This window comes from Gymnoscopelus braueri (genome assembly GCF_963280865.1).
Source record: "Gymnoscopelus braueri genome assembly, chromosome: 7".
Classification (NCBI taxonomy): Eukaryota; Metazoa; Chordata; class Actinopteri; order Myctophiformes; family Myctophidae; genus Gymnoscopelus; species Gymnoscopelus braueri.
In genome coordinates, this window is record NC_137608.1 from 13,682,289 (window position 1) to 13,708,197 (window position 25,909).

General features: G+C 40.2%; 1 protein-coding gene across 5 annotated transcripts; it reads right to left on the bottom strand.

Annotated features, from left to right (window-relative positions):
• Window positions 1-3,825: 3,825 nt before the first annotated feature.
• On the bottom strand, window positions 3,826-25,909 carry card9 (caspase recruitment domain family, member 9). 5 transcript variants are annotated; one of them, XR_013933448.1, is made up of 18 exons: window positions 25,491-25,909; window positions 22,649-22,718; window positions 21,710-21,847; window positions 20,253-20,371; window positions 18,975-19,181; window positions 17,190-17,357; window positions 16,612-16,779; window positions 15,736-15,861; window positions 15,138-15,326; window positions 14,141-14,201; window positions 12,803-12,901; window positions 12,584-12,711; window positions 10,156-10,220; window positions 9,795-9,893; window positions 8,707-8,804; window positions 7,033-7,093; window positions 5,041-5,100; window positions 3,826-4,289 (listed from the first exon to the last, which is right to left on the bottom strand). XR_013933448.1 is itself a non-coding variant. In XM_080432947.1 (15 exons), exons 1-15 carry the CDS (start codon window positions 25,620-25,622, stop codon window positions 8,699-8,701), a joined length of 1,875 nt encoding a protein of 624 aa, XP_080289073.1. In that variant the 5' UTR covers window positions 25,623-25,909; the 3' UTR covers window positions 7,922-8,698. The 5 variants fall into 5 exon arrangements, 2 of the variants coding, with proteins under 2 accessions (XP_080289073.1, XP_080289074.1); XR_013933449.1 differs by lacking the exon at window positions 12,803-12,901 and having other exon boundaries at window positions 3,828-4,289; XR_013933450.1 differs by lacking the exons at window positions 3,826-4,289; window positions 5,041-5,100 and having other exon boundaries at window positions 7,071-7,093; window positions 9,795-9,897.

Genomic DNA, 25,909 nt, shown 5'->3' on the forward strand with positions numbered 1-25,909 from the left:
TCAGTGCTAGGTTGCTGCCCTGACTCCGTGGTGCCATCAAGAGGTGATTGGTGGCATTGCCTCTTGATGGTATTACCTTGACCTCCAGGGCCACTGTAAAGAATCTGGGAGTCACGTTTGACCAAGATATGTCCTTTCAGTCCCACATAAAACAAATTTCAAGAAATGCCTTTTTTCACCTGCGTAATATTGCAAAAGTTAGGCACATTCTGTCCCAAAATGATGCAGAAAAACTTGTTCACGCATTTGTTACTTCTAGGCTGGACTATTGCAACGCTTTATTATCAGGCTGCCCAAGTAAGTCCCTAAATAGCCTGCAGCTAGTCCAAAATGCCGCTGCGCGCATACTGACAGGAACCAGAAGAAGAGATCATATCACTCCTTCATTGGCCTCTTTGCACTGGCTCCCGGTTAAATACAGAATAGAGTTTAAAGTTCTCCTCCTCACATACAAGGCTCTCAATGGACAGGCACCAGTATATCTCAAAGAACTCATCGAGCCCTATAAACCAGCCAGAACACCATTGCGTCCACAGTATGAAAAAATGCTTACGGCTCCAGGAAACCCCCAAAAAATTAGAACAGGAGGCAGAGCATTTACGTTTCAGGCACCTCAGCTGTGGAACCTTCTCCCAGTCTCAGTCCGTGAAGCAGACACACTCTGTATATTTAAGACTAGACTAAAAACCTTTCTCTATGATAAAGCCTATAGCCGAAGTGTATAGACTCAGTCACCCTATAGTCATCCTCTCCCCCCCCCTCCCCACCCCCCCCCTTTCCTCTCTCCTCTCGTCCTCTCTTTTCTCGTCCTCCCTTTGGTTGTGTGGGTTTGTGTCCCATTGGTACAATCGTAATTAACCCTGTACGGATTCACGCTCTAGTAAGGCCTGCCAATAATTCTACAACCGGGGACCCGCTCCCAGGAGTTTCTTTTATTTCCCACGTCGCAGGTCCATGGACCCCCAGCTGCGGCTCCATACTGTGACTGCGGACCGGGCCTCTCCATGGAGCACGACCGTGGATTTCTACTACATTACACTATACCACTACACTATACTGTATATTTTTTATTATATACTTTTATTATACCATTATATACTGCATACACACTATTGCTGTACTATATTATATTATCATATACTATCTTACACTATTATATTTGCTACTATTGTTATTGTTACTACTTGCACTGTATCTCTTTCTGTCTCTCCACTGTCTGTCTCTCCCTCTCTCTCTCTTCTTTCCCCCGACATGGTCAAGGCAGAAGGCCGCCACCCTAGAGCCTAGGGTCTGCCTGACGTTTCTTCCAGTTAAGAGGGAGTTTTTCGTTGCCACTGTCGCAAAATTGCTTGCTCAGGGTGGGATGTCGGGTCTCTTCTCTACATGTAAAGTGTCTTGAGACAACTTGTTGTGATTTGACACTTTAATAAAATTGAATTGAATTGAATTGAATTGCAGCGCTGCAGTCTCTTCATTCTCTCCTGAGGTCCTGCTGGGTACAGTATATCATCGCTACTGCCTGTCAATTAATCATCCATGTCCTCACTACTGTACGTAAGTACAATATTATACTGTCATACATAACACAACACAAAACTACACAATGTCCTCACTAGAAAAGTGCACAGAGAGCAGATCTCCGCCAGGCCCGGTTGCCTACCCAGGGCTGTGTCAGTCGAGGTGTACAGCTGTCCTGTTCAGCATTTTAAATTCAATATTTAATCAATAGTCAAATTCAACGTGCCTCATTCACCAATCATTCTAAATAAATAAATAATTCTTAAGACCCACAGTTTTCACGAAGATTCTGACATTCACTAAGGTTTCCTTATTTGGGATTTGTTCTTATTTGATCTGGTACCACCCGAACTTAGAACAAACAGGGGAAAATGTTCATTCTACTGCTTTGCCACCAAAATGTGGAATATGCCCTGACACCATCCATTAAAAACCAGCCTAAAAAAACATCTATCAGGAGACCACAAGTGGAGGTAAATGTAATTTTCCCATCTCTATCATAGGTAAGATCAGAATCTATGCATACATTTGAGTGCTGCTGACATGTTTGTGCAAAATATTTTACTTAAATAATTTATTTAGAATGACTGCCTGAGCTTTCTTTATTTCTACTTGAATAATATTAGTATTTTTAAAGCGGCACTATGTAACTTATTTTTAATGAATAAAATGTAATTTTGTCCAATCTGTATGGTAGAGTATGTTAATACAATATAACGTATACAATTGGGGGGGGGGGGTGTATTTTGTCTCCCTGCTCTTCTATTGAGACATTTACATCGTGTCAAAGGTCATGTCTCACCTAGACACAGGATCTGACATGAATTTTGACCTGATGGTCAAGATTCAATTTATCCTCCCCTGAGCAAGCAGGCCGGCTCTATTAGATTTCAGCACTTGCGCAGGAAACCGGGTTCAAATCCGGGGTTGAAGAGGAAAGTTACATAGTGCAGCTTTAAATAATTGTCATTATTCAGGGATTAATAATGATAATAATCTCACAGCTGGAATTTCCCAAACTACGATTTGTCAAACAGCATGAAAGGAGCCCGTCTTCATCTAAATGTACAGTATGTTCCTGCTGTTTTATTTCAAGACCATGGTTCCAGTTTAAGAATCAAATCGCTTGATTTTACCAGCCACGTTGAAAGTTACAAGCCAAGAGAACTACATGCTCCCTCTATGGCAGGGATTCTCAAACTCATACCGGGCTCCATTTTATAGTGGATTTTTTTGGCAACCCCACGCATGATTTATAGTGCAATTTATTATTTTCTAATATTACACAATTATAAAATACATTAACAATTCCTGCTGAACTTTTCTAAAACAGACTAGATGGCAATGTGTGACCCCACCATCAACTTCCAGTGACCCTACTTGGGATTCCGAGTGACCCACAGTTTGAGAACCTCTGCTTCATGGAATCCAAATGACTGAAATCAGTCGTGGGGACTGAGAACTTTAATAACTACAAATAAGTTTCAATAAAACAACAAATTAGAATTTTTTTACAGGATCAATGCAAAGCTTTACTAGTTAACCAGTTCAACGGGATCAATACAAAGCTGTAATTAGTTAACCAGATAATTTAACAGAATGAATACAAAGCTTTACTAGTTAACCAGATAATTTAACAGAATTAATACAAAGCTTTACTAGTTAACCAGACAGTTTAACAGGATCAATACAAAACGTTCAACAATGTAGTTTAACAAGAGTTTTACTAAATACAAAGCTAGCCATTCCCTTCTCAGTTTGTGTGTGTTGATATGTATAATTACCAAACAGATCAATCTGTCCCTGTCTAAAGAAGTAATGTTTGTATTAACCCTACAGTTCATTAGTGTTCATCACATTTACCACACAACCCATTCAAAGGCAGACAGCAAAACAGCAGTACAGTAATATGAAGTTCCGCAGTCCGCATGTGGATTCAAACCCCTATACTCCACAGGGCTGGTACTTTGCCCCTGTGCCACCCAAGCACCCCCCACCCAAGCGTAATGTGGAGTGAAAATCAAATAATGTAACTGCTTTTGAAATGCTCACATCATGACAATGCTCTCAGACGAAGCATTCACTTATCACTTCCATACTTCTTGTTCAGGTCACTATGTCACTTTTTTATTTCATTTTATTTCTTGTTTTCTAGTTATTTCTTCAATTGTCTTTGCGGCTTGTTCTTCTAAATAACATGTTTTTCTTCTCCCCGTTCCATTTATGGAGCTGGTTTGAGGCTCAGCTCGTTTATTTCAGCTTCTTTTGCTTCAATGAGATCTTTTATCTTCCACACCTTCTGGGAGTTCAAGGTTTTTCTGCTGTAAATGTCTGTACCTTTTTACCGTTTTCTGATCATTTCATGTAGTTGAGGATGCCACATATAGTTTATCATGGGACCTCTACGCTGCTTTCGGGGTATTAACACTAATACAAGTGAGTGATAAAATGAGCGATCGCTGAATTCTTGAAGAACCTTCTGTAACTTGAGTCTCTAGTCTGTTCTTCAGTGAAGTCTTCAGGCTGAAGCACCAGCAGAAACACATGAGGTCCAGGAGCACGATGTTTCACAGCTTTGGATGTACTTTCTCTGACAGTTCTGCAGGCGAGATGTTTGGATGGCCGGAGTCAGGTGTGTTAATGAGCACCATCTGTTTGTTGTCCACTTTGTTTCATATGGTCACTAAGAGCGCCACTGAACACAGTCGGATCCAGTATGACTGCATTCCTCCTTGGCTGGCGTTTCCCAGGGCTTTTCCCATCCTGGCCCACTGTAATGATAATTTAGAAAATATATCAATATAGATTCATATAGTTTCTTGTTATTCTGTATTGCCCTACAAAGCTGTCCTACAAAGGACAGGTCCAGACTAAAATAACAAAGCCTTTTTTCCTACTTATATTGATCCCAAATGACTGGCCATGGGGTCTCTTTGCAGAATTGCCCCTGTCCCCTGTTTCCCCAGCAGCCCCCATAGCATAGAGTGGAACCTATAAGCATTATTGCTATACTTACACTATTTGTTGCAATCAAAAGCGTTAGTTTTTTTCATGAATCTGTTATTTGTCATTACACACGCAGCCATGTCTAGGTTGTCACAAATACATACCCTTCCTTTTACCACAGAGATATGTGTATTTGCACATTATGACTGTTTGATTCAGGTAAAAGCAGCTGTAGACATATAGGATATATAAATAAGGAGAGTGCATTTTCAGAGCAATGGGCCTTTGGGATCAATGGGTGTTTGTTTTGAGGATAATGGGCTTTTGGTCCAATCGTGGTTTCAGAATAACGGGATATACAGTTTCACCCTGCCCAACAGGGTTGGGCAGGGTGAAACTGTCACAGGGTAAACTGTGACAACGCAAGATCCAGGTAAATTAATGTCAGTCTCAGAACATGTACAGCAGGAATGGTCAATTTAAATATCCTTGTAGGTTTTGTTAGGGATTGCACGAATGTCAAATCTTTACAAATGAAACAGCACAACAGTTGTTATTCAGTTCAGCTTTACTCACTGTCAGGACGTAGTAAGTCATCGCTGCTGCATTGTTTCAGAGGTTTCTTACCCTTGCTCTCTGTAATGATATAGAATATAGAAATGTACAATTATTATTGATATGTTTAATTCTTGTTACATAATTTCTATGGTAGATGTCTATTCCGATTACAAACACCTAGCTGTCATATAATATGGACACAGTACAATCATTTAAGTAAATCATTGACCAATATTTCCATAATTACCTTGATTTTCCAGGGCTGTAATATCATTGTAATTCCAATTGCTGGAATTACAAGCGCCACATGTATTGTGCAAGTTACCAGTCGGCCAATGAAGTAAATCATCTTTTTTAAATTGAAGGTGAATTCATAATCCCAGATCCACCATCCCCCAATATTATTTGGTCAAGACTGACATCATCAACATGGCAGGACAGGGTTATTAATCAGTCTTGTTAAAATGTAATTGTCCTGCTCTTGCTGTCAGGCTATTTTAGCAAAAGTCGTGGCTATTTAAAATAAATAGCTATCTAGATTGATTAATCTGAACTACAGTAGGTGGGTGTTTTGGAGGGCTTTTATTTATGTAAATGATTTAGCCTTATTATTACACATTGAAGCGTAATTAAAAGGCTTCACTGTGCCTCTTAGATTCACAGGTTTATTAGTTTATTTGCTGCATATTGATAAGCTAATGTACCTGTCTAAGACAAGATCTTATATTTGTTTCTCACTGTATATATTGCTTTAATTAGATTATTTCTTACTTAATATATTATGTCTACGACGTTGCACAATATTAGCGGAACAAGTCCCAACAACATTTTGCTGTTTTGATTTTAAGATGTTAATAATATTAAATAATAATATTTGAATATTAAAGTTATAAATGGACTGTTAAAATAATTAGTATGCTCAAAAGGGAAAAGGTACAAATTTCCCTACTCCAGGAGACTCACTTGATTGATGTCATGATGTGGAATACATCAAAGCCGCAACGTGTTCTGTTTGTCTTTCACCTCAACAGCTGAGGAGTGGACATAGTCCACATTTAAAGATACAAATAATAATCATAATATCGTCAGACTGGATAGTGTATCAACCACATAACTGCAACATCTCTGATTCCATTTCAGCCGGAGATCTGTGGCACAAGTCGTTCGGTGTGAGGAGATAGGTGATGACATGTGACATGGCTCATGAACCAAAGTGGAACATGTGACATTACCATACATAGTGACTATGTTGAATGGAAAATGTATTTGTCTCATCTGCAGTAACTGCACAGCGATGACCAGTGGTGGAAAAAGTACTCAAATGTTTCACTTAAGTAAAAGTATCAATACTGCAATACAGAAATACTCTGTTACAGGTAAAAGTCCAGAATTCAAAATGTACTTGATTAAAAGTACCAAAGCATTGGCATCAAAATATACTTAAAGTACCAAAAGATGCGACGCGTTGTGAGCTTGTAGATTGGCTATTTTCAAATAGCCTATGTATAAAATAGGGCTAAAGTGGTTAATGTGTGTTTCATAATATCATAATTTATATCTGAAAAGTAACCAGTAACTAAAGTTTTCAAATCATTGTAGTGGAGTAAAAGTACAATATTTGCCTCTGATATGTAGTGGAGTAGAAGTATGGCCATTTCAGCCTCCTATTGTGTGTGCATGAGAGGAGCTGCTCACAATTTTGCCCCCGAAAGGACACAAGAGGTGAGGAAATTTTTCTGAGCATTTGTGGACTTTGTCAGCAAAACTTTATCCCCTGTTCAAACTTGTTTCCAAAACGGCCAGCACCCTGCAGCCATGATGGGCCTCGCCCACAAAGTTCTGATTTCCAGCTGTTTCTCTGCTATGAATACTATGAATACAGCTGTATGGCACTTTCAGATGAACTACACAAAAAAAACATCAAACCAACACGATAAAAGAAAAAAGAAAAAAATCTCAACAGATTCAGTGAAAGTTCACATTTATGATGTAAAGTCTAACTGGACTCACCAGGTGCTGTCGTCGCTGATTCTGCCATAATGTCATCCACCAGGTCTGTATTCACTCCCATCTGAATCACAGTGACACATTGTTAATTAATTAGTAGAATAAGTTGAAATTCCAACATTGCTCTGTAACACTAACTGCATTTGCTGCCCTAAAAATAAAAATCCTGAAGTCTGCAAATTCTAATGAAAACTATTTGAGATCATTGAAATTGGAGGTTAACTGACTCAGGTCTCAGGTGTCTGAGAACACCTTCCTCACCTGAACTGAACTGAACCACATCTATCACATGATAGAGTGAGGTCACAGTTCCAACCTGGTTTCTGTATTAAATGACAATTTAAAAAACTAAAACACTCCATGCAACACACAAAAGATCATCATCAATAATACTAATCAATAATACTAATACATATATAATTCAATTGAGAAATGAAGAGTGGCATTCCCAATATCCATTACTATTCCTATTGTCTTCTGATTAGTTTTATTTTCTGTTGTCTTTACTTACCAATGTATTCTTACTGCAACATTCATTGAAGGACACAAGAACAACTAAAGTAGAATGAGAGACCAGCCCTGAACAACTGTAGACAGGATACAGTACCAACTAGATAATCATTAATAGATATTTGAATTGATCATTAACTCCTGCTATAAAGTGTCTGTTGTTGTACTAACAAGCTGTTTGATTGAAACCTGATGATATTTCTATTTCTTTTTTTTAATCATAATTATTTCGGTCAATAGACCTTCAGGCATGTAAAATAAACCCCCCCAAAATACAAAAAGGAAATCTGTCTGCACCTACATTCTGTCTATCTTGATCATCCATCTAGTTGGTCTAGTTGCATTGTGGTTACAAACAATAAATAGATTACAAAAAAATAAATGTATTAATTAAGTAAGAACTTTATTTATTTTTTAAAGTTGTACAAAGCATTTTATCAAGGTAAAAGAGATTATTTGAGAATACTCTATTGTAGATTTAATTACATCACACAGCTGGACTTTATCCTTTTAATTAAATATTAACCCCTGTACAGCATATGATACATGAATATAACAATATGTCTAAAGTCCATAGACAGACCATAATGCTCCTTGTGAGCATGAGGACCCAGGTTTTGAATCTGACCCATGTCTTGTCTCTGCATGTCTCTCTTCTCTCCGCCCCTTGGTTTCCTGTCTATCTACTAAACTCGCCTATCTGAAATAAAGCATCAAACGCCAAAAACTAAATAAACATTTCTAAAGTTAATAAGACTATCAGATGTACAATGCTTTTTTCTCATTGGGTTTTTGTAACCCTAAAAGAGTTTCTTGGTTTGTTCTATGATATACATTACACCTGTATTTATTTGTAGCCTGACTTATTTCTGGCCGCGTTTGCCCACTGCCAAAGATTTTTCATTGAAAAAAAGAAAGTACTCAGGAGCCGAGATACAGAATTTTTAAGTTTTAAGTTAACAAGGAAGTGGATAGGAGTCTAGATCTTCGAAAAATCATATCTCCTTGGTCTTTGGGTCAACATTTTTATTTGTTTTTTAAAGATGGCGTAGATCTACGCGAGTGGCACGTGGCGGCTTTAAATAGGTTCGCGTAGATCTACGCGATTGGCAGTCAATGAGTTGTGTGTGATTAAAAAACATTATAATATCAAAAGCGTTTATTTACTACAGAGCTTATTTTCATAATTTATCCAACACCCAGTGCAAAATATCCTTTGAAAATGTGCTGTAGGAATCAGTGGTTGAGATGACATCTGGGTTGACCTACAAAAAGACAACAGTAAAGTAGATCAGCAACATAATTTAACAAATACGCAGGATGTCTATCAGTCAGCTTGTTTTTTTATTCCTTATCTGATCCCAAATGGATTTATTTAAAAGTTGTTAAAAATCAAACCAACCATCTGTCAAAATGATGCTAGTGCTAGTGGGCAACGGCATTTTGGTTGTGTATAATATGGTCCTGGGTCAGAGTTCTGTAATGACATGGCGGACGAACAATTCCGAACACGCCACCATCACTATGATTGCATCGCACACAGTATCTAAGCTCTTTGATGTGTGTGATGCCTTTTATCCAGTGAGGTTTCTGATACATTGTGCTTTTATTTTATTTATAGCACTGCAAGTTTGAGGAGCCTGGGCAAAAGTGTTGCACCCTTGTTTTTACTGGAAGTATTTTTAAGGTGTGACAATAAATCCTTTCTCATTCCGATTGCTGAGACACCCCTAATGTCATTGTTTCAGCAATTTTGAGGAGGGCTCCTTTTGGTTCACTCAGTGCACTGCAGTACATACAGCACTAGCAATTTTGAAAAACAGTTGAAATCACTTGAACACAAGGCGGGCGCACTAACAACAAGGCCTTGAGGCCTGTGAGGAGCACCTGCCATGTTTTCAAGTGATTGAAAAAGTTTGTATTTTATTTTATTGCAGTTGTATTTTATTGAGTGAACCAAAATGAACACTCAATATTGGCGAGACAATGGCGTAGCGATAGAGGGCCGTCTCAGCCAGCTCATGTGGGTGATTCATACCAAGAAGAAATAAGTGAATAACGATTGCATATTGTTATGTTTTACACACATAAATGTTTTGATTTACTACATAATGACTATACTGTATATTACACACGTCCAATATGGCATCTGTCTGTAACCTGTGTGTGTGTGTGTGTGTGTGTGTGTGTGTGTGTGTGTGTGTGTGTGTGTGTGTGTGTGTGTGTGTGTGTGTGTGCGGCCAGTCCTACCCTACCAATCATATTCCATCAGAGTCGGTGGTGTCACTTCCACTGCTGTCGTCAAGATTACACGGTGCATGCTCCATGCCAATGACCTTTGACCTGACGGCTCGCTTCCTGTGGTCAAGGGGGATTATGTAATCATATGCACTGTGTTGAGAGCTGGTCATATCCTTTGGGGGTATGTATGGGCACCATGTGTGTCAGTATATGTACTGTGGTACTACAGTATGTTAGTTCAGTGTTAGTTCATGTGTGTTACTATGTTAGTTAAGTTCACTGTATATGAGGCCTGTTGTCTTTGTACCGTGTATTAAGTTAGTACAATGTTTTTGAGGACTCTAATGTTGACATAATGTGACTGATCACACTCACCTGCGGTAGAAGAAGTTGCGATGACATCTGCTCCGTGGTCTCCAGCAGTCAGACAGTTCATCTTCCTAGAGACACAGACAGGTAGACTGAAATATCAGTCAAGGAACCAGAGTTACTCACCTCACATCAGCCACATCAAACACATCACACATCACACTCAACAGTATTTTACCCCATTTTCAGGCCTATAGCAATCATAAGACATAACACATGCGCCCCCAACCTAGTAGAGACCTAGCGACGCCTCTGGAGGGTGAGCAGACTGTACCAGGATTAGCCAGGAGAGAGGGTGTAGATAGGATGTGTCCAATCAATGTACACATTTCTTAACATTTTCAAAACTTTTCCAATTTTTCAAAAGTATTTTACCCCATTTTCAGGCCTATAGCAATCATAAGGTGCAATAAGGCTCTTGCAAAGGCTTGTGCAACGTGTTGTTACGGTAGCTTGTATATCTATTATTTTTGTTGCATGACATCCTGTATACATTAGGCCGCACTCATGCAGCTCATGCAGCGCAGCACTACATTTTACATATTTCACGTACGATAGACATGTTTTGGGACATGTTTTTTATGAACAAAATCAATAGCCAATATATTAATATATAACATAAAATATATATTCAAACTTTTTCCAATTCCAACCCTTTTCCAGTCATGGAATAGGTGTAACGCAGCTTATTATTATTGTTGTCGTTGTTATTATTATGTTTAAAGTGACAGAGCAGAGTCATTGCATGAACCCAGAAGGACCCCTGCTGTGACCGTCACAGCCACAGCTAGAGTTGTACCACTGTGTGTGCGAGATGAAAAAAAAGAGAAACACCAATAAGTTTCAATAACACCACTATTCATACCTATTATACTATTATACCATTACAAGTAGTGACTTTAAGGCCATGTGTCCAAATGCTTAGCTTTAGCATCCAGCATTAAGTTGCTCCATGTGTGTACTAATTAGACTATCAGACAGTTGATAGCTCAAAGGACAATGGTGCCTCAAATATTGATATTGTCATTGCAAAACCATCGCTACACATTTCAAAGCCCAACCTAGTACTAACTAATAACCTGAGAGGACTACTGAGAACTGGAACCCTGTCCTCAACAGTGAGGCACAGTAATACACTGGAACAGAGATAATTCAAGGAAGCTACAGTATGTTCACAAATGTCTACTGGCTTTGTAATCTTTCTGGGAGCTAATGATGATTTGTGTCAGTCTGTGAGTCCAGTACTGTGTACATCAGCCTAATACATGAAGAAGATGCATTATGATGGACATTTGCTGTCTTATCAGCCTGTAGTAAGTAGTACGTTTTAGTTTTTATCATCCTAAAGGGCTGCCATTACTTCTTATCTGCCTTGAGGTCAATTATTGTGTCAGATCTGGAGGGTTAATGTTCACAGTCTGGGAGCTACTAATCTTTCACATCAACATAGCTACATGTACTGTATATCAGCCTTGGAAGCATCCATTAAGTATGTTATTCCAAGCTGTATTCTTTGACTTTTAAATACACTGGAGGTAATATTATTTAGCATCAGCCTTAGGGACATTCTTTATATATACTATATTGTGTGGTGGTTTTCTTTCTACTCCTATTCTGAGAGGCATCAATCAGTTCAATGTGCAAACAGTCACATATTATGCAGCAAGGCGATTACAACTGATATCATCGATATCTCACTGTCAATAATTAATGACACAATATGAATTAGTTTGTGTGCTCAAAAGCCCAGTCCACACCAATGATTCTCAATGCAAAGAGATGCAACTTGCAACCACTTGCAACCGAATCCCAAAACTGCACCGACCGCCGGCAACGGGGCAATTGAAGACCGCTTCAATTTATCTCTTCAAAACATTAGAACGGTTTGGTTGCATTGCAAATCATTGATGTGGACTGGGCTTTACAGATCTGTCAAGATATTTGTTGAAGTTGCTGCCTCCTGCCAGCATAATGTTTTCCTCCTCTTTTAAGAGCTAAGCTCCTACTGAGTCCCTCACTGATGAGCGCTACAGTCAGTTGAAATTGTTTCCACTTGAATTCAGGTTGGCACAAAGTTAAGAAGAGGTCAGGTCCCTGTTTTAGGCCTTGAGCTGAAAGAGCAGCGTTTCGATACTTGAGACCATGGTGGAAATTAAATTAGATTTAATGAAAAGTGATACTGCGAGGGAAATAAAACAGATCCTCCAAAACACCCCCAATCCCCCACCAAACTGTTACTATTTGGCTGAATGAGTCCCTCTCTTTGAACCAGGACTAAGGGTGTGTGTGTGTGTGTGTGTGTGTGTGTGTGTGTGTGTGTGTGTGTGTGTGTGTGTGTGTGTGTGTGTGTGTGTGTGTGTGTGCGTGCGTGCGTGCGTGTGTGCGTGCGTGCATGTGTTGGGTTGAAGTTGAGTGTTCTCTTCCAGAATATTACCCATGCTGCATCAGTGCTAGGTTGCTGCCCTGACTCCGCGGCGCCATCCAGAGGTGATTGGTGGCATTGCAGCGCTGCAGCCTCTTCATTCTCTCCTGAGGTCCCGCTGGGTATGTCATCGCTACTGCCTGTCAATTAATCATATTATATTACCATGTCCTCACTACTGTACAAGTACAATATTATACTGTCATACACAACACAACACAAAGTCCTCACTAGTGAAGTGCACTCCTCGGATAGCAGATCTCCGCCAGGCCCGCTTGCCTACCCAGGGCTGTGTCAGTCGAGGTGTACAGCCGTCAGGACACAAGGAAGCTGCGGGGTGGAAATAGAGTTTTGTGCAACAGGGGGTGCAACTGGTCGCATTTGTGGTGCCCCTTGCGGGGGGGAAAGTGGTTTTGGAGGTGCACTCTAGAGGCCCCTCAACATGCGATTACAATTTGGTGATGATTGGATATATTGCGGTCATGATATAGGGCAGTGGCTAGAGACCCAAAAGAGAAATTTCTCCCTGGGAACCAAACTAGTGAAAATAGCAGATACAAGCTCACAAAGCAAGCTTGTAGATCTTCTATTTTCACTACTTTTTCTAAATTTTTATTACATTCATGGAATTCCTTTGATTTTATTCATTTCTTTTGAAAAATGTTTGCCTTTTTTTTATTTTACTCTTTTTTTATTTATTTTTTTACCTGTTAAATAATTGTAACAAATTGTAGGAAAAAAAAGGTATATATAATCACGACCCATAAAAATGGGTCTGCGACCCACAAATGGGTCCCGACCCAGGGTTTGGGAACCACTGATATAAATAGGGTGTTTAAGAAATAGGCAACAAACGATGACATTTATAGCATTTGTAGCATTTGTGGCACACCCAATGGGTGGAAGATAATCCCTCAATGTGTGATTCAAATTTGGGGCAGATCAGATGCTGTGTTCATGATTTGCGGCAGTTTTCCCACAACATCTGGAAGCCAATCATCGCTAATCGGAATGAACATGACAAATCTGACTGATAAATCTTCGTGGTTCAAGATGTGTACCAATTTCTGTGAGTTGTGGACAAAATCTGTAGGAGTAGTAGCACAACGTGTGTTTATAAGAAAACGCAAAATGGCCAGTCAGGCAGAAATGGGCGTGGTCTATTATGGGGAATTGTGTCAAGATCCAACCAATCTAGAGAACTATTTTTTTTAATTGTACGACATACAGTACGGTTCAAGAGTTATAGGCAAAAATGCGAAGCAGACAGTTATAATGCCACCATGACACCTACAGTATAAAAAAGAAAATGGGGCAGAGATTCCTTCTTGGCCTACTAGGAGTGTACCTGCAAAGTTTCACGCCGATCGGTCCAGATTGGATTTACACAGACACGCAATCAAACACCAAAATGCGCACGGACAGGGGCGAAAACTTTATCTCCCACCCCTGGCCGTTCTGGCCTGGCGGAGATGACTACCTATAGAGAGTTATCATAACAACACATCTAATTAGTACCATCACAACAAATTACAGCACAAACAAAGTGATCTTTTTATGTGCGCTCACCTTTAGCCCTGCCCTCTGTGCGCTCAGCCTCCTCACTGCTGGCACTCTGGCTCCGCCCACTCTGAGACAACAACAACAACAGCAATAATAATAATAATAATAATAATAAAAATAAAGCAACTGAGGGCTCTTATCATTTCGTCCAAAACTGTTACTTTTCAGGATTATGATTCAAAAATAGCAAAAGTAGCAGATGTACAAGTTCCTTGCAGATCTGCTACTTTTGATACTTTTGTGTGACGCTGAAGTACGATCAAGTAGGGCGTTAATTTATGAAAAAACACTAAAAGTTAAAATATGGACATAAGAGGTTTCTGCCCGACAACAACGATTTTATATTTTGTGCCACCATGTCTCCTCTCTCCTTGTCCTACTGCCTGTCACCAAGAAATTGGTCATCTTGAAGAATGTCGAGGAGCAAGGAGAGAGGAGGCTTGCCGGAGGAACTGCTACTGTATGAGTGTATGAGCGAGGATACACATGTCACGTGACAGGTGTACTATCCTTTTAGGGACCCGTGATGTATAAAAGAGCGTGGCACCAGCTGGAATATACAAAACATGGTGGGAGCAGATGCTCTGGATAAGAGTGTATGCCCAAATTATACATTGTGAAAATTCACCAGGACTCTTGTATGTTACCAAACTATCATTTTTTTTTACATTGTCGTGAATGTCATGTAATGAATGTCAGTATAAGTAAGACATTTTGTTTATAATAATAAAAAATAAAATACAAATTGAAGACAGCTGCCAGCAGCATGTGCTCTTTGATGGATCGGAAAACATAACGAAAAGCCATTTCAGTTGGTCTGTAACTTCATGACGTCACACAAAAAACTAAATGAAACACAGTTGTGTCTTGTGTGTGTGTGTACTATGTATGTGTGCATGTGTGCATGTGTGTGTGTGTGTGTGTGTGTGTGTGTGTGTGTGTGTGTGTGTGTGTGTGTGTGTGTGTGTGTGTGTGTGTGTGTGTGTGTGTGTGTGTACTGTACCTGATGAGTGGAGCAGGTGAGCCTGCGGACGCGTGTCTGTAACTGAAGCACCTCCCCCTTGGACCGCAGCAGCTGGAGCTGCTGCCAGTCACATCTCTCGGTCAGCTGTCTGACCTGCTCTCTGTACTGGTCCTTCTCCTGCAGGTAGACGGTGGACTCAGCGTGGAGGTCAGAGCGGGACGACATGGCCTATTAGACAAACATCCACGTTAATAACTGACAATAACTCATATCGGCGTCGCTGGCGGGCAGAAACAGCTTATCACCATGTTTTAACCTTTTGTGTTTCTTTGTAAATCAACGCCCTATTTGATCATACTACAGCGGGAGACCACCTCCAACCACTGCAGGTGTGCTAGTTATACTTTATTAACCTACTTCCATAGATAAATGTAGACCCCGGTGTCGGGTAGGAAACCACACTGCTTGACAATGTCAATAAAGTTATTTGAAGCAGACGGCGCTCTGGACTGGACGCCAGATGCGCCGCCATCTTTATTGTAGCTCGGACACAGTTGCAATTACCTTTCTGCACTGGGGAGAGACATAAAACGTATGGATTGTAGCTTTAATATCAACACTATCGCATCGTATCAACCTTGTCTCTCTCTTTGGACACCTCTTCCAGCTGACGGAGGGTTTGCTCATTTCGTTGACGGTACATCTTGGCGTCTCCCTTCAGCTGGGAGTAGCGCAGCACCAACTCCTCCATCTGGTCCTGGGTCTGAAAAACAAACGCACCTTGTCTCAGCGCAGCACCACCAGGACTTCCTAAACAAACACACCCAACCTCATCTCGTCGAAAACATACTTTTACATGAACTCTTTGTATTCATGTGTTAGTGGAGAGCAGCAGTGAACACATCATTAACTCATTCACTGCCATTCACTAAAGGGCCCAAAAAGCCCAGACTGACAGGATTTTGCGATTTTCTTACCTTTTCAAGTAGTCACAGAATATTTTTCTCCAGTATGATCGATTCCCTAATGGTTGCTAATCACGGAGGGTTTCACTGTGCTTCCGTAAAAAAAAATTAAGTCATCGCAATTCCTGTTCGCTTGTTATACCCCGTTGAAAATAGCATGTTTCGCTCAAAAACACATAGTAAAACACAGGAGCCGAGATTCAGAATATTTCCCTAATATTTTAACCAGGAAGTGAATGGAGCAGTAAATCTTTGGATCGCGCTATTTAAAAAATATATTATTAAGAGACGTCAAAAGACGTAGCAGCGACACTACTAAATATACGACTATCTATAAGTTATTATATAGTCATTCAATTAATTAAAAAATCCAATAGTTTATGCGACTATGGTATTGTCTTAAAATATATTTTCAGTTGTTTTTTTTACGGACGTCTGGTAGGAAGTAACGCGTTAACAGCGCCAGAGGTTGGTGGTAATGCACCTATAAAAGCTTGTTTGCCGACCACCATTAAACAACAACCAAAGATGTAGACGGTGTTCTTCACCCTGTTCCTCTCCTCCTCTGCTTGGTGAAGTTCCCTCCTCAGTTTGAAGACGGTAGAGAGGAGGTCCAACTGCCTCTCCTCTTTCTTCTCTTCTTCCTTCTTCACCTCCTCCCCTTTCTTCTCCTCCTCCTTCGCACCGTTGTGTTGGGAGGGGCTGAGCTTCCTGCTCTGAAAACGCGCACGCACACACGCACGCACGCACACACACACACACACACACACACACACACACACACACACACACACACACACACACACACACACACACACACACACACACACACACACACACACACTATATGAAATAGTTTTGAAACATTTTGGAATAGTTTTTAATTTTAATAAAAGTTGTGATTTTTTTCTGTTTAAACTTGTCTTAATCTTTTGAAATAATATATATATTTTATTTAGATGTAGGAAACGAAAAAGAGGAACACTGTTCGGGAAACAGTACAGCAGAGATTTCACTTGAACTGTCTGTCTGTCTGTCTGTCTGTCTGTCTGTCTGTCTGTCTGTCTGTCTGTCTGTCTGTCTGTCTGTCTGTCTGTCTGTCTGTCTGTCTGTCTGTCTGTCTTACCTCCATCTCTTTGACTCTCTCTGACAGCAGGGCATTGTGCCTCTGGAGGCTCAGCAGCGCCTCCTGGCTGGGTCTCTGCTCCATGGCAGAGCGCAGCGTCACCGTTCGATGCCGGGCCAGGCGGTTCGCGCTCTCCGCACTCAGCAGACTGTGTTTCAGTTTCTCTATCTGGACACACACACACAAACAATGGTGGTGGTGAATGGTGTGTGTGTGTGTTAACGATTCCCTCTTAATGGTCCGATTCCTAAACGGTTGCCTTTATCGATTCTATCTACATACTATATATTTTTAAATGTTTTGGCCTTTTTGATTTTTGATGAACACAAATTCAATCACACATACTGTACAGTATTGCATACATTGTAGTGGTTCTCAAAGTGAGGTACAGCTCTGGGTTACTTGAGGGGGTCCCAAATGGACCCCTACATGTATGTGTCCCTTACGGCATTGGTTCTCAAAGTGGGGTCCGGGGAACCACAGGGGTCCATGGGGGGGTACCAGGGGGTCCCCAGCAAAATTAGTTAATATAGCGTCACAATAATTTTAACCATTTTAACCATATTTTATACGTTGACTATTCAAAAATAGCAGATATGCAAGCTCATAGCGGGTCACTTCGTGGATCGTAGATCTGCTATGAAAAATGTTGAAAATGTGTGCAAATGTGTGTGTGAATATATATATATTTTTTTTAAAGCAAACATTTTTAATTCAAATCTTTGCTTCTGGAGGTCCCTGGCACAAAATATTGTTGAGACGATGGGGGGTTTGCAGCCAAATACATATCAATTTGGGGGTCCTTGACATGATAAAGTTTGAGAACCACTGCTCTATGGTTCCATTTGTACAATCTCAGAGTTACGCTGGTCCTTGAAATTAAAATGTTTGAGTACCACTAACAGTGTGATAAAACAAGTAAGACGCGCGAACGCTGGAAGCGAACGCAGCTCGAAAATATTGTGTATTTACGGACTTGTAATCCGTGTTATTTCACTGTGATGGGGAGAGAACTGTGTGGTGTGTGTGTGTGTGTGTGTGTGTGTGTGTGTGTGTGTGTGTGTGTGTGTGTGTGTGTGTGTGTGTGTGTGTGTGTGTGTGTGTGTGTGTGTGTGTGTGTGTGTGTGTGTGTGTGTGTGTGTGGTGTTGCATTTAAATCAGAGCATTGTCTAAATTCCTGCACTCTGGCGCCCTCTACATAGGTAGTGCATGCACACAGACAGACACACAGACACACAACCTGAGCAGGGTTACATAGTAAGCTCCACTTGGTCCTTCCGCGTTCGCAACCGTTTCGGAAACTGTTCCAGATGTGATAGAACCGTTTCCCGTTCGGCGGTTCCTCAATGTTGGATCCGGTTCCGGTTCCCAACCTCAATATTTGAGCCCCTTATTAGTATCAATATGAGCATCTTTGTTGGAACTATGCCACAGATTTTTAAAGGGATAGTTCACCCAAAAAAAAATCTTATTTTCTATCAATTACACACCCCATGAAGCCTTGAATTCATGGAGATTTTTTTTTTTTTTTGCAGTCCTAAGCCAATAATTTGATGACTGGCGGAAAGATGCTAATGTCTCCTTTGTGTCTCCTACCGGAGCCGCCACCGGTCATCAAATTATTGGCTTAGCAATGCAACAAAAACCCAAAAAATATCCATGAATTCAAGGCTTCATGGGGTGAGTAATTGATAGAAAATAAGTCATTTTGGTGGTGAACTATCCCTTCAAGGCAGTTTAATACAGGCAAAAAGGTGGGTCCATCCATATGATATGTAGTCCTACCTCCAGCTGTAGATCCCTGTTGGCCAGCAGAGCGCTGTTCTTGTCATCGCTGAGTGCATTGATGTTGGTCATCAGTATGTAGTTGTGTTCTCTGAGTTGTTTCACCTCCTCGCTCAACCGGTCTCTCTCCTCGCGCACCTTCTGCACGCGCTCAGAGAGCTTACGCACCTCCCTGTCTCTTAACTGCTGCTGTCGACTGCTCTCCTCCTGAAACACAGCGGAGTACAATTACAACACAACGCAGCATAGGAGCAGTGGTGGAAAAAAGTAAAAGTATCAATACTGCGATGTAGAAATACTCTGTTACAAGTAAAAGTCCGGAATAAAAAATGTACTTGAATGAAAGTACAAAAGTATTGGTATCAAAATGTATTTAAAAGTACCAAAAGTAGAAAGTACTCATTATGCAAAATGTCCCATTTCATAAGTTTTCAAATGGATAACAAATATTTTGAAAATAGCTGATCTACAAGCCCACAATGCGTCGCATCGCGACACATTGTGAGCTTGTAGATCGGCTATTTTCAAATGGCCGAAATATATATAGGGCTGAAGTGGTTAATGCATGTTTTGTAATAATAATCAAAATCTACAAAGTAACTAGTAGTAACTAAAGTTTTCAAATAATTGTAGTGGAGTATAAGTACAATATTTGCCACTGAGATGTAATGGAGTAGAAGTAAAATTATGGAAAATGGAAATACTCCAGTAAATTAAAAACACCTAAAAATGTACTTAAGTAGTGTACACTACTTGAGTAAATGTACTTAGTTACTTTACACCACTGCATAATAGCAAGAGTATAATATAATACAATACAATGCAACAGAGAAGATAAAATATTAGATCCTAAGGAAGAATAGAACAAAGACAAATAGAAACAAGCATATGAAATAAATCAGAAATAATTAAAGGGATATTTCACTTTTGGGGTAATTCTATTCTGGCTTTTGTGAGCACTCCAGACAGTTTTTAAGTTGCTTGATTCAGTACTTAAGATATTTGATATTCATCATATCAGACACGCCCTCTTCCTCGGCCTATATCAGTCACCACAACCAAGGACAGGGTGTTTTCGATGAATCTATCAAGGTTAAAATGGAGTTTGAAGTTACAATGGGTTTGTATAGGAAGCGTCTGATAAAAATGAATATCAAATATGTCAAAAAATGTACTTAAGTACAGTACTCAAGTAAATGCACTTCATTACTGTCCGCCACGGCCCCAGAATAGGAATGCTGGCGTTCAGCTGGTTAAAGACCTAGTTGCCAAGCTGACCTGGTCCTTGGCCACGGAGCATGCAGCCTGCCGTCTGCGTTTCTCCTCTTGCAGCGCCCTCTGCAGGCTAGAAACCTCTGACATCAGAAACTCTGTCAGACCTCTGTCACCTGCTGTGTCTACACACGCACACGCACACGCACACGCGCGCACGCGCACACACACACACACACACACACACACACACACACACACACACACACACACACACACACACACACACACACACACACACACACACACACACACACACACACACACACACACAGTAAGAACACCACACAGTTAGAACACACTGTCAGATCACGCGTAGTGGACAGTAACGGAGTAAATGTACTTGAGTACTGTACTGACGATCTGTACTTTACTTGAGTATTTGATTTTTTAATACTTATTACTCTTACTTGAGTACATTTCCAAGACAAATATTTTACTTTTACTCTGGTACATTTCTAGAAAGGCTGTAAAGTACTGAGTACTTTTAGGTTGGCTGTTTTTTTTTCTTCCCTAAAATGCAATTGGACACACTTCTGCTCTCACTCTAGCCGTGTTTGTGGCTTCTCCCTCCGCTCGCCTCTTTGTTACATCTTGTATGGGTGTATAGGAGTACAAGTATTTAGTTTCTGGTTTTCTATGTCAGTCATTTCTATGTTTCAATAGGTGTTTCTGCTGGCTTTGTATAACGTAGTGGTTCTACTAGCAAGCACATCAGTGCATGCAGTGCAGGTGGTTACAGAGAGTTACTTACTGTATCTGAAACAAGAGTTACAAGGTCCTATAATTTCATTGTGAAAACATTACAGCAATTCATTGATATAACAATTAAGCCAAAGTACATTAGTACTTTTGAATACTTAAAGGTAGGGTAAGTGATATTTTTTGGTAATTTTTATTTTTTTATAAAAAAGGTTAAAGTACCACATTCTGATAGTAGGCTAATCATTGCTACAGAGCGTTTGTTTGGTCACAGGGGTCTCTCCAAGCTCTTTAGTAAACAGAATATAGTACATTTTCAGGTAGGTGACAACATTTAAGAGAGACATTGGAGGAGACTCCTTTTACTGAACAAACACTCTATAGCAATGAGTACAGAATATAGAGCTATTTAACACATATTTTAACCAAAGTAAATCACTTACCCTACCTTTAAGTAATTTAAAAGCGATGACATTTTTACTCTTAATTGAGTAACATTTTGACTGAGCTACCTTTACTTGTAGTGGAGTAAATTTTACCAGGCGAATCTGTACTCTTACTCAAGTACTGGGGTTGAGTACTTCGTCCACCTCTGCAGAACACACACATGAACGAACACACACACACACACACACACACACACACACACACACACACACACACACACACACACACACACACACACACACACACACACACACACACACACACACACACACACACACACACACACACACACACACACATGGTCCAGTCCTTACCAACCAGAATGCTGAAAGTTCTGTTAGGTTCTTTCCCGGTGATACGGCTGTACAATTGAGGATAGTCCAGCTCCAGACTCTCCAAGAACGCTGTGTAGCCTTTGAACCCTGACCTCTGGAGGATGTCCAACAGTGCTCCTACACAAGGTCACAGGATCAGGGCACCGAAGTATTCTTAGCATCCTGTTGAGGCAAAGGCCCCACAGGCACAGACATCTCTAACATTTTAACCACTTTAACCCTGGCGTCCCTAATTTTGGAAAGTTTTCAAAACATTTCAAATATTTTCGCTTAAAAAAAGTTTTACAAATAGCTAAAATAGGAGATCTACAGGTTCACAACGCGTCACATTGTGATGCTTTGTAGCTTATAGACCAGCTATTTTAGCTATTATAGTATAATAACAGAGGACAGAGCACCGACTTTGACGTCATTTACTCATCCTACCTGGGTCGCGGTTTATTTCCCCATTCAGAATTCCCATAGACTTGTTTAATATCGCGTCAAATAAATAAACAAATGATCCTATGGATGTGAAGCATCAACTGACAGCGAGAAAACGCTAATGTTACTTCCGCCGAATTAGTTGCATTTTCGCCAGAAACAGACTGTATCACAAATATGAGTGACTGACTATCATAAACGATACAGAGCCACCTCCCCAACAATATCGCCGGGACAGTTATCTTTGGACCACAATTCTTATATGAGACGATTTTAAGATGACCCAATGTTATTCTCCATAGAGAAATTACTTCCTCGACCTAGGGGATGAACGAGTGACGTCAGGACTTCAGTACTCAATAGGGCTCCTGTATAGATGTATTAAAAAAGTGTGTGTCGGGTCTATCCCTCAGTGTGTGTGTACTGTGTAGGTTCTAATCCCTCAGTGTATGTTGGGTCTAATCCCTTAGTGTGTTGCTCATGGGTTCTTCTTACCGACTTTGCGTCGCCTGATAACGAGCACGGGGTCGTTAAATATCTGTTCCTCATCCTCAGGACTGATTACCTGCCAACAACACATGCATTGCTTAAATACAACATAATACTCATGATTTAGGATTATTATTTAAGACTATCCCACCTGTAACTGAAATACATTATTCTGTAAATTTTGAGAATCATGTACTGCAAATATTGGAACATCCAATGAAAAAAAATGAGTTTTTATTATTATTATTATTATTATTTATTTTTTTACTCCCCCGATTTCTGTCCAGCCACATACAGTAAGGGTCCATTTGGTTCCTAACTATCCATCATTTATCTGGGACCCCTGGGGGTCCCTGGAGCCCACTTTGAGAACCACTGCATTAAGTGGCAGGTAAAATGTGTTAATCATTTTAACCAAGTGTTATTTCCTTTTTTGGGGGTATTTTTAGCCTTTCTTTTTTAATCAACACCATCAGAAGTATAAGGACTTATGACAGACAAGCACCTTTATGAGTACCGGATTCTTCTTCCCTTTCTTATGGAAATAATAAAAACGATGGAGCTTGCACAAAAACAAATTTCACCCACTGTTTTACACCTGTAAACCTGTGTGATGTGACAATAAAGTTGATTCTGATTTTTTTTTTACACAAATCTTCTCCTCTGGGGGGTCCCTGGCACAAACCATTTTCAGAAGGGGGTCCGCGGCAAAATATATACATCAATTTGGGGGTCCGAAAAAGTTTGAGAACTACTGCTCTAGAAGATAGCAATGCAAAAACAATGCACCTGACCACACCTCATTTAAAGACTAACATGATATGGACAGAAGTACAGTTCCTACAGTAGAGTACTCGCACAATGTGGGCACGGTGTGAATGACAACTGTGTCGGTCAAAAACTAGGAAGAACACTTCATTTCTTCATTTTCATTGGCATAAAACAGTTCACATCAACATACGCTTGTTTAGGTAAACTCATCTGCTGCTGTACACCTAAATACTGGTTTTACAACTCCTGACCGACGTCATTGAGCATAGACAGGTTATGTGATGGTTAACATCTAGGCATTTACGGGAATAAAGTGAATTCATCCATGTTCACTGTCTGCTAAGCAGGGTTTTGAGCTTGCAGATCTGCTACTTTTGATACTTTTGAATCCTGAAAAGTGACACTTTTGGACATGAGGTTTCCGCCTATATACAGAGACGATATAATGGTGCGTTCATACAGGCCAAATACAAAGATACAAAGATACAAAAATACACAGCAACTTTGTCGCTGTGTCACTTTGTATCTGTGTTGCTCAACATGAATGTCGTTATTTAAAAACACTGGTTAAGTGGTTACCATGGTGGTTGCCAACAACAACCTTTTGTTGAGCTCTGAGTAACTAAATGGAACAGGAAGTACTCGCTGCCATATTAATAACAAAGTGATTATGTACAAGCTTTGACGGTAAAGGAAGTTTGTTCAGTGGTTACAATTAACCCACCTGTTCTAATTATTGAGGACAAAGGTGTTAAATGTTTGACTGCATATACTGTAGGCCTAAAATGTGTTCTGAATTCCCTTTTTAAACTATATTCTGACAATATTACAATATTATGTCATATTTTCCCATATTCGATTTATATTTGTTTCTTATTTCTGCACACAGGCATGCCTGATTTCTTTTAAAATTATGAATAGTTGTTATTGGACTCCACCAAAAAAGAAAGAACACTACTCCATATGTTGTATGAATGTGAAATGGTGCATAATTTGAGGTCAACTAATGTTATACGCATTAAAATAATGGAAACTGAATTCATTGGGTGTCCACTGGTCCAGCATTATGTGTATTGGGTATCCTGAATATTAAACTGCCCTCTGCCCCTTAGATAATCTTCGAATAACTCATTCACAAAGTTAATAATAACTTATACGTTTTAAATATATTGAATGTAAATGAGTACCATAACATTGAAGGTCATGTCATGCGTCCCATTCTTCTTCAACATGCATTGTTCTTTGTTTGTGCTCAGTGTTATTGTGCGGGAGGTATACACGTAGTTGTGGTAGGTGAGATGTATGGTAAAGGGAAATAAATGTATATAGGTGCAACAGTTTTTCTTGGGTATTTGTATTTTCTTGTTATATTACATGTCGTGTAGTTTCCTTCTATGCTTTTTATATTTCTTGGAATTTTGTGTTTTTCCAAAGCACTGAAAAGCAATAAAAAAAAGTTTAATTGAAAAATATAGTCACTGTGTGAACATACTGTAGGTACATTAAGCTTCTGATTTTGAGCATTACAACAGACAAGGATGAGAGGAGAGGAGTACCTGACATTGACATTGGATATAAAGTGATGTACCTGACATGGGCGTAGATAAGGAGCGATGAGGAGGATAAGAGAGGAGTACCCGACATTGGCATAGATAAGTAGTGATAAGGAGTACCTGCCACTAGCATACTGTAGATAAGGAGTGATGAGAGAATAGGAGAGGATCGGAGTTCCTGACATTGGCAGAGATAAGGCCGTGATGAGAGGAGAATGGGAGAGGAGAGGATTAACTGCCATTGGCAGAGATAAGGATGAGGAGTGATTAGAGGAGAATAGGAGAGAGGAGTACCCTACTTTGGTGCAGATAAGGAGAAAGGAGTGAATAGTAGAGGAGGAGAGGAGTACCTTGAAATTGGCAGAGATAAGCAGTGATGAGAGGAGAATGGAAGAGTATCTGACATTGGCGTAGATAAGGAGTGATTAGAGAATAGGAGGGAAGAGTACCTCACATTGGTGTACAGTAGATAAGGAACAATGAGAGAAGAGGAGAGGAGGGGAATAAGGAGTGATGAGGAGTACCTGACATTGGCGTAGATAAGGAGTGATGCGTGAAGGTTCGATGGTTTTAATGAGCAGCATTCTAAAGTCTTCCAACTGGAGCCAACAGGCCTCCTCCTCCAACACACACACAGCCTGCACGTCTCCTGCCATCACACACACACACACACACACACACACACACACACACACACACACACACACACACACACACACACACACACACTACACACAAACAGAGCCGCAGACACCAACAGAACCACACACACACACACACACACACACACACACACACACACACACACACACACACACACACACACACACACACACACAACAGAACCGCTCGCGCACACTACACAGAAAACAAAACCACACACAAACCGAACCACAGTGTCTTCCTCTACTAGTTGGAGTGTTAATATCTAACCATCCTTCTA

What these genes read in the sequence shown, in the direction of transcription:
- card9 (XM_080432947.1), bottom strand. Translation starts at nt 25,622, where the DNA reads ATGGCAGGAGACGTGCAGGCTGTGTGTGTGTTGGAGGAGGAGGCCTGT. An exon ending in CAGAGGAGGAGAGGAACAGG is followed by an intron (nt 15,862 to 16,611) that starts GTGAAGAACACC and finishes TTTGTTTTTCAG; the next exon opens with ACCCAGGACCAGATGGAGGA. An exon ending in CTAGCACTGATGCAGCATGG is followed by an intron (nt 10,221 to 12,583) that starts GTAATATTCTGG and finishes CTGTGTCTCTAG; the next exon opens with GAAGATGAACTGTCTGACTG.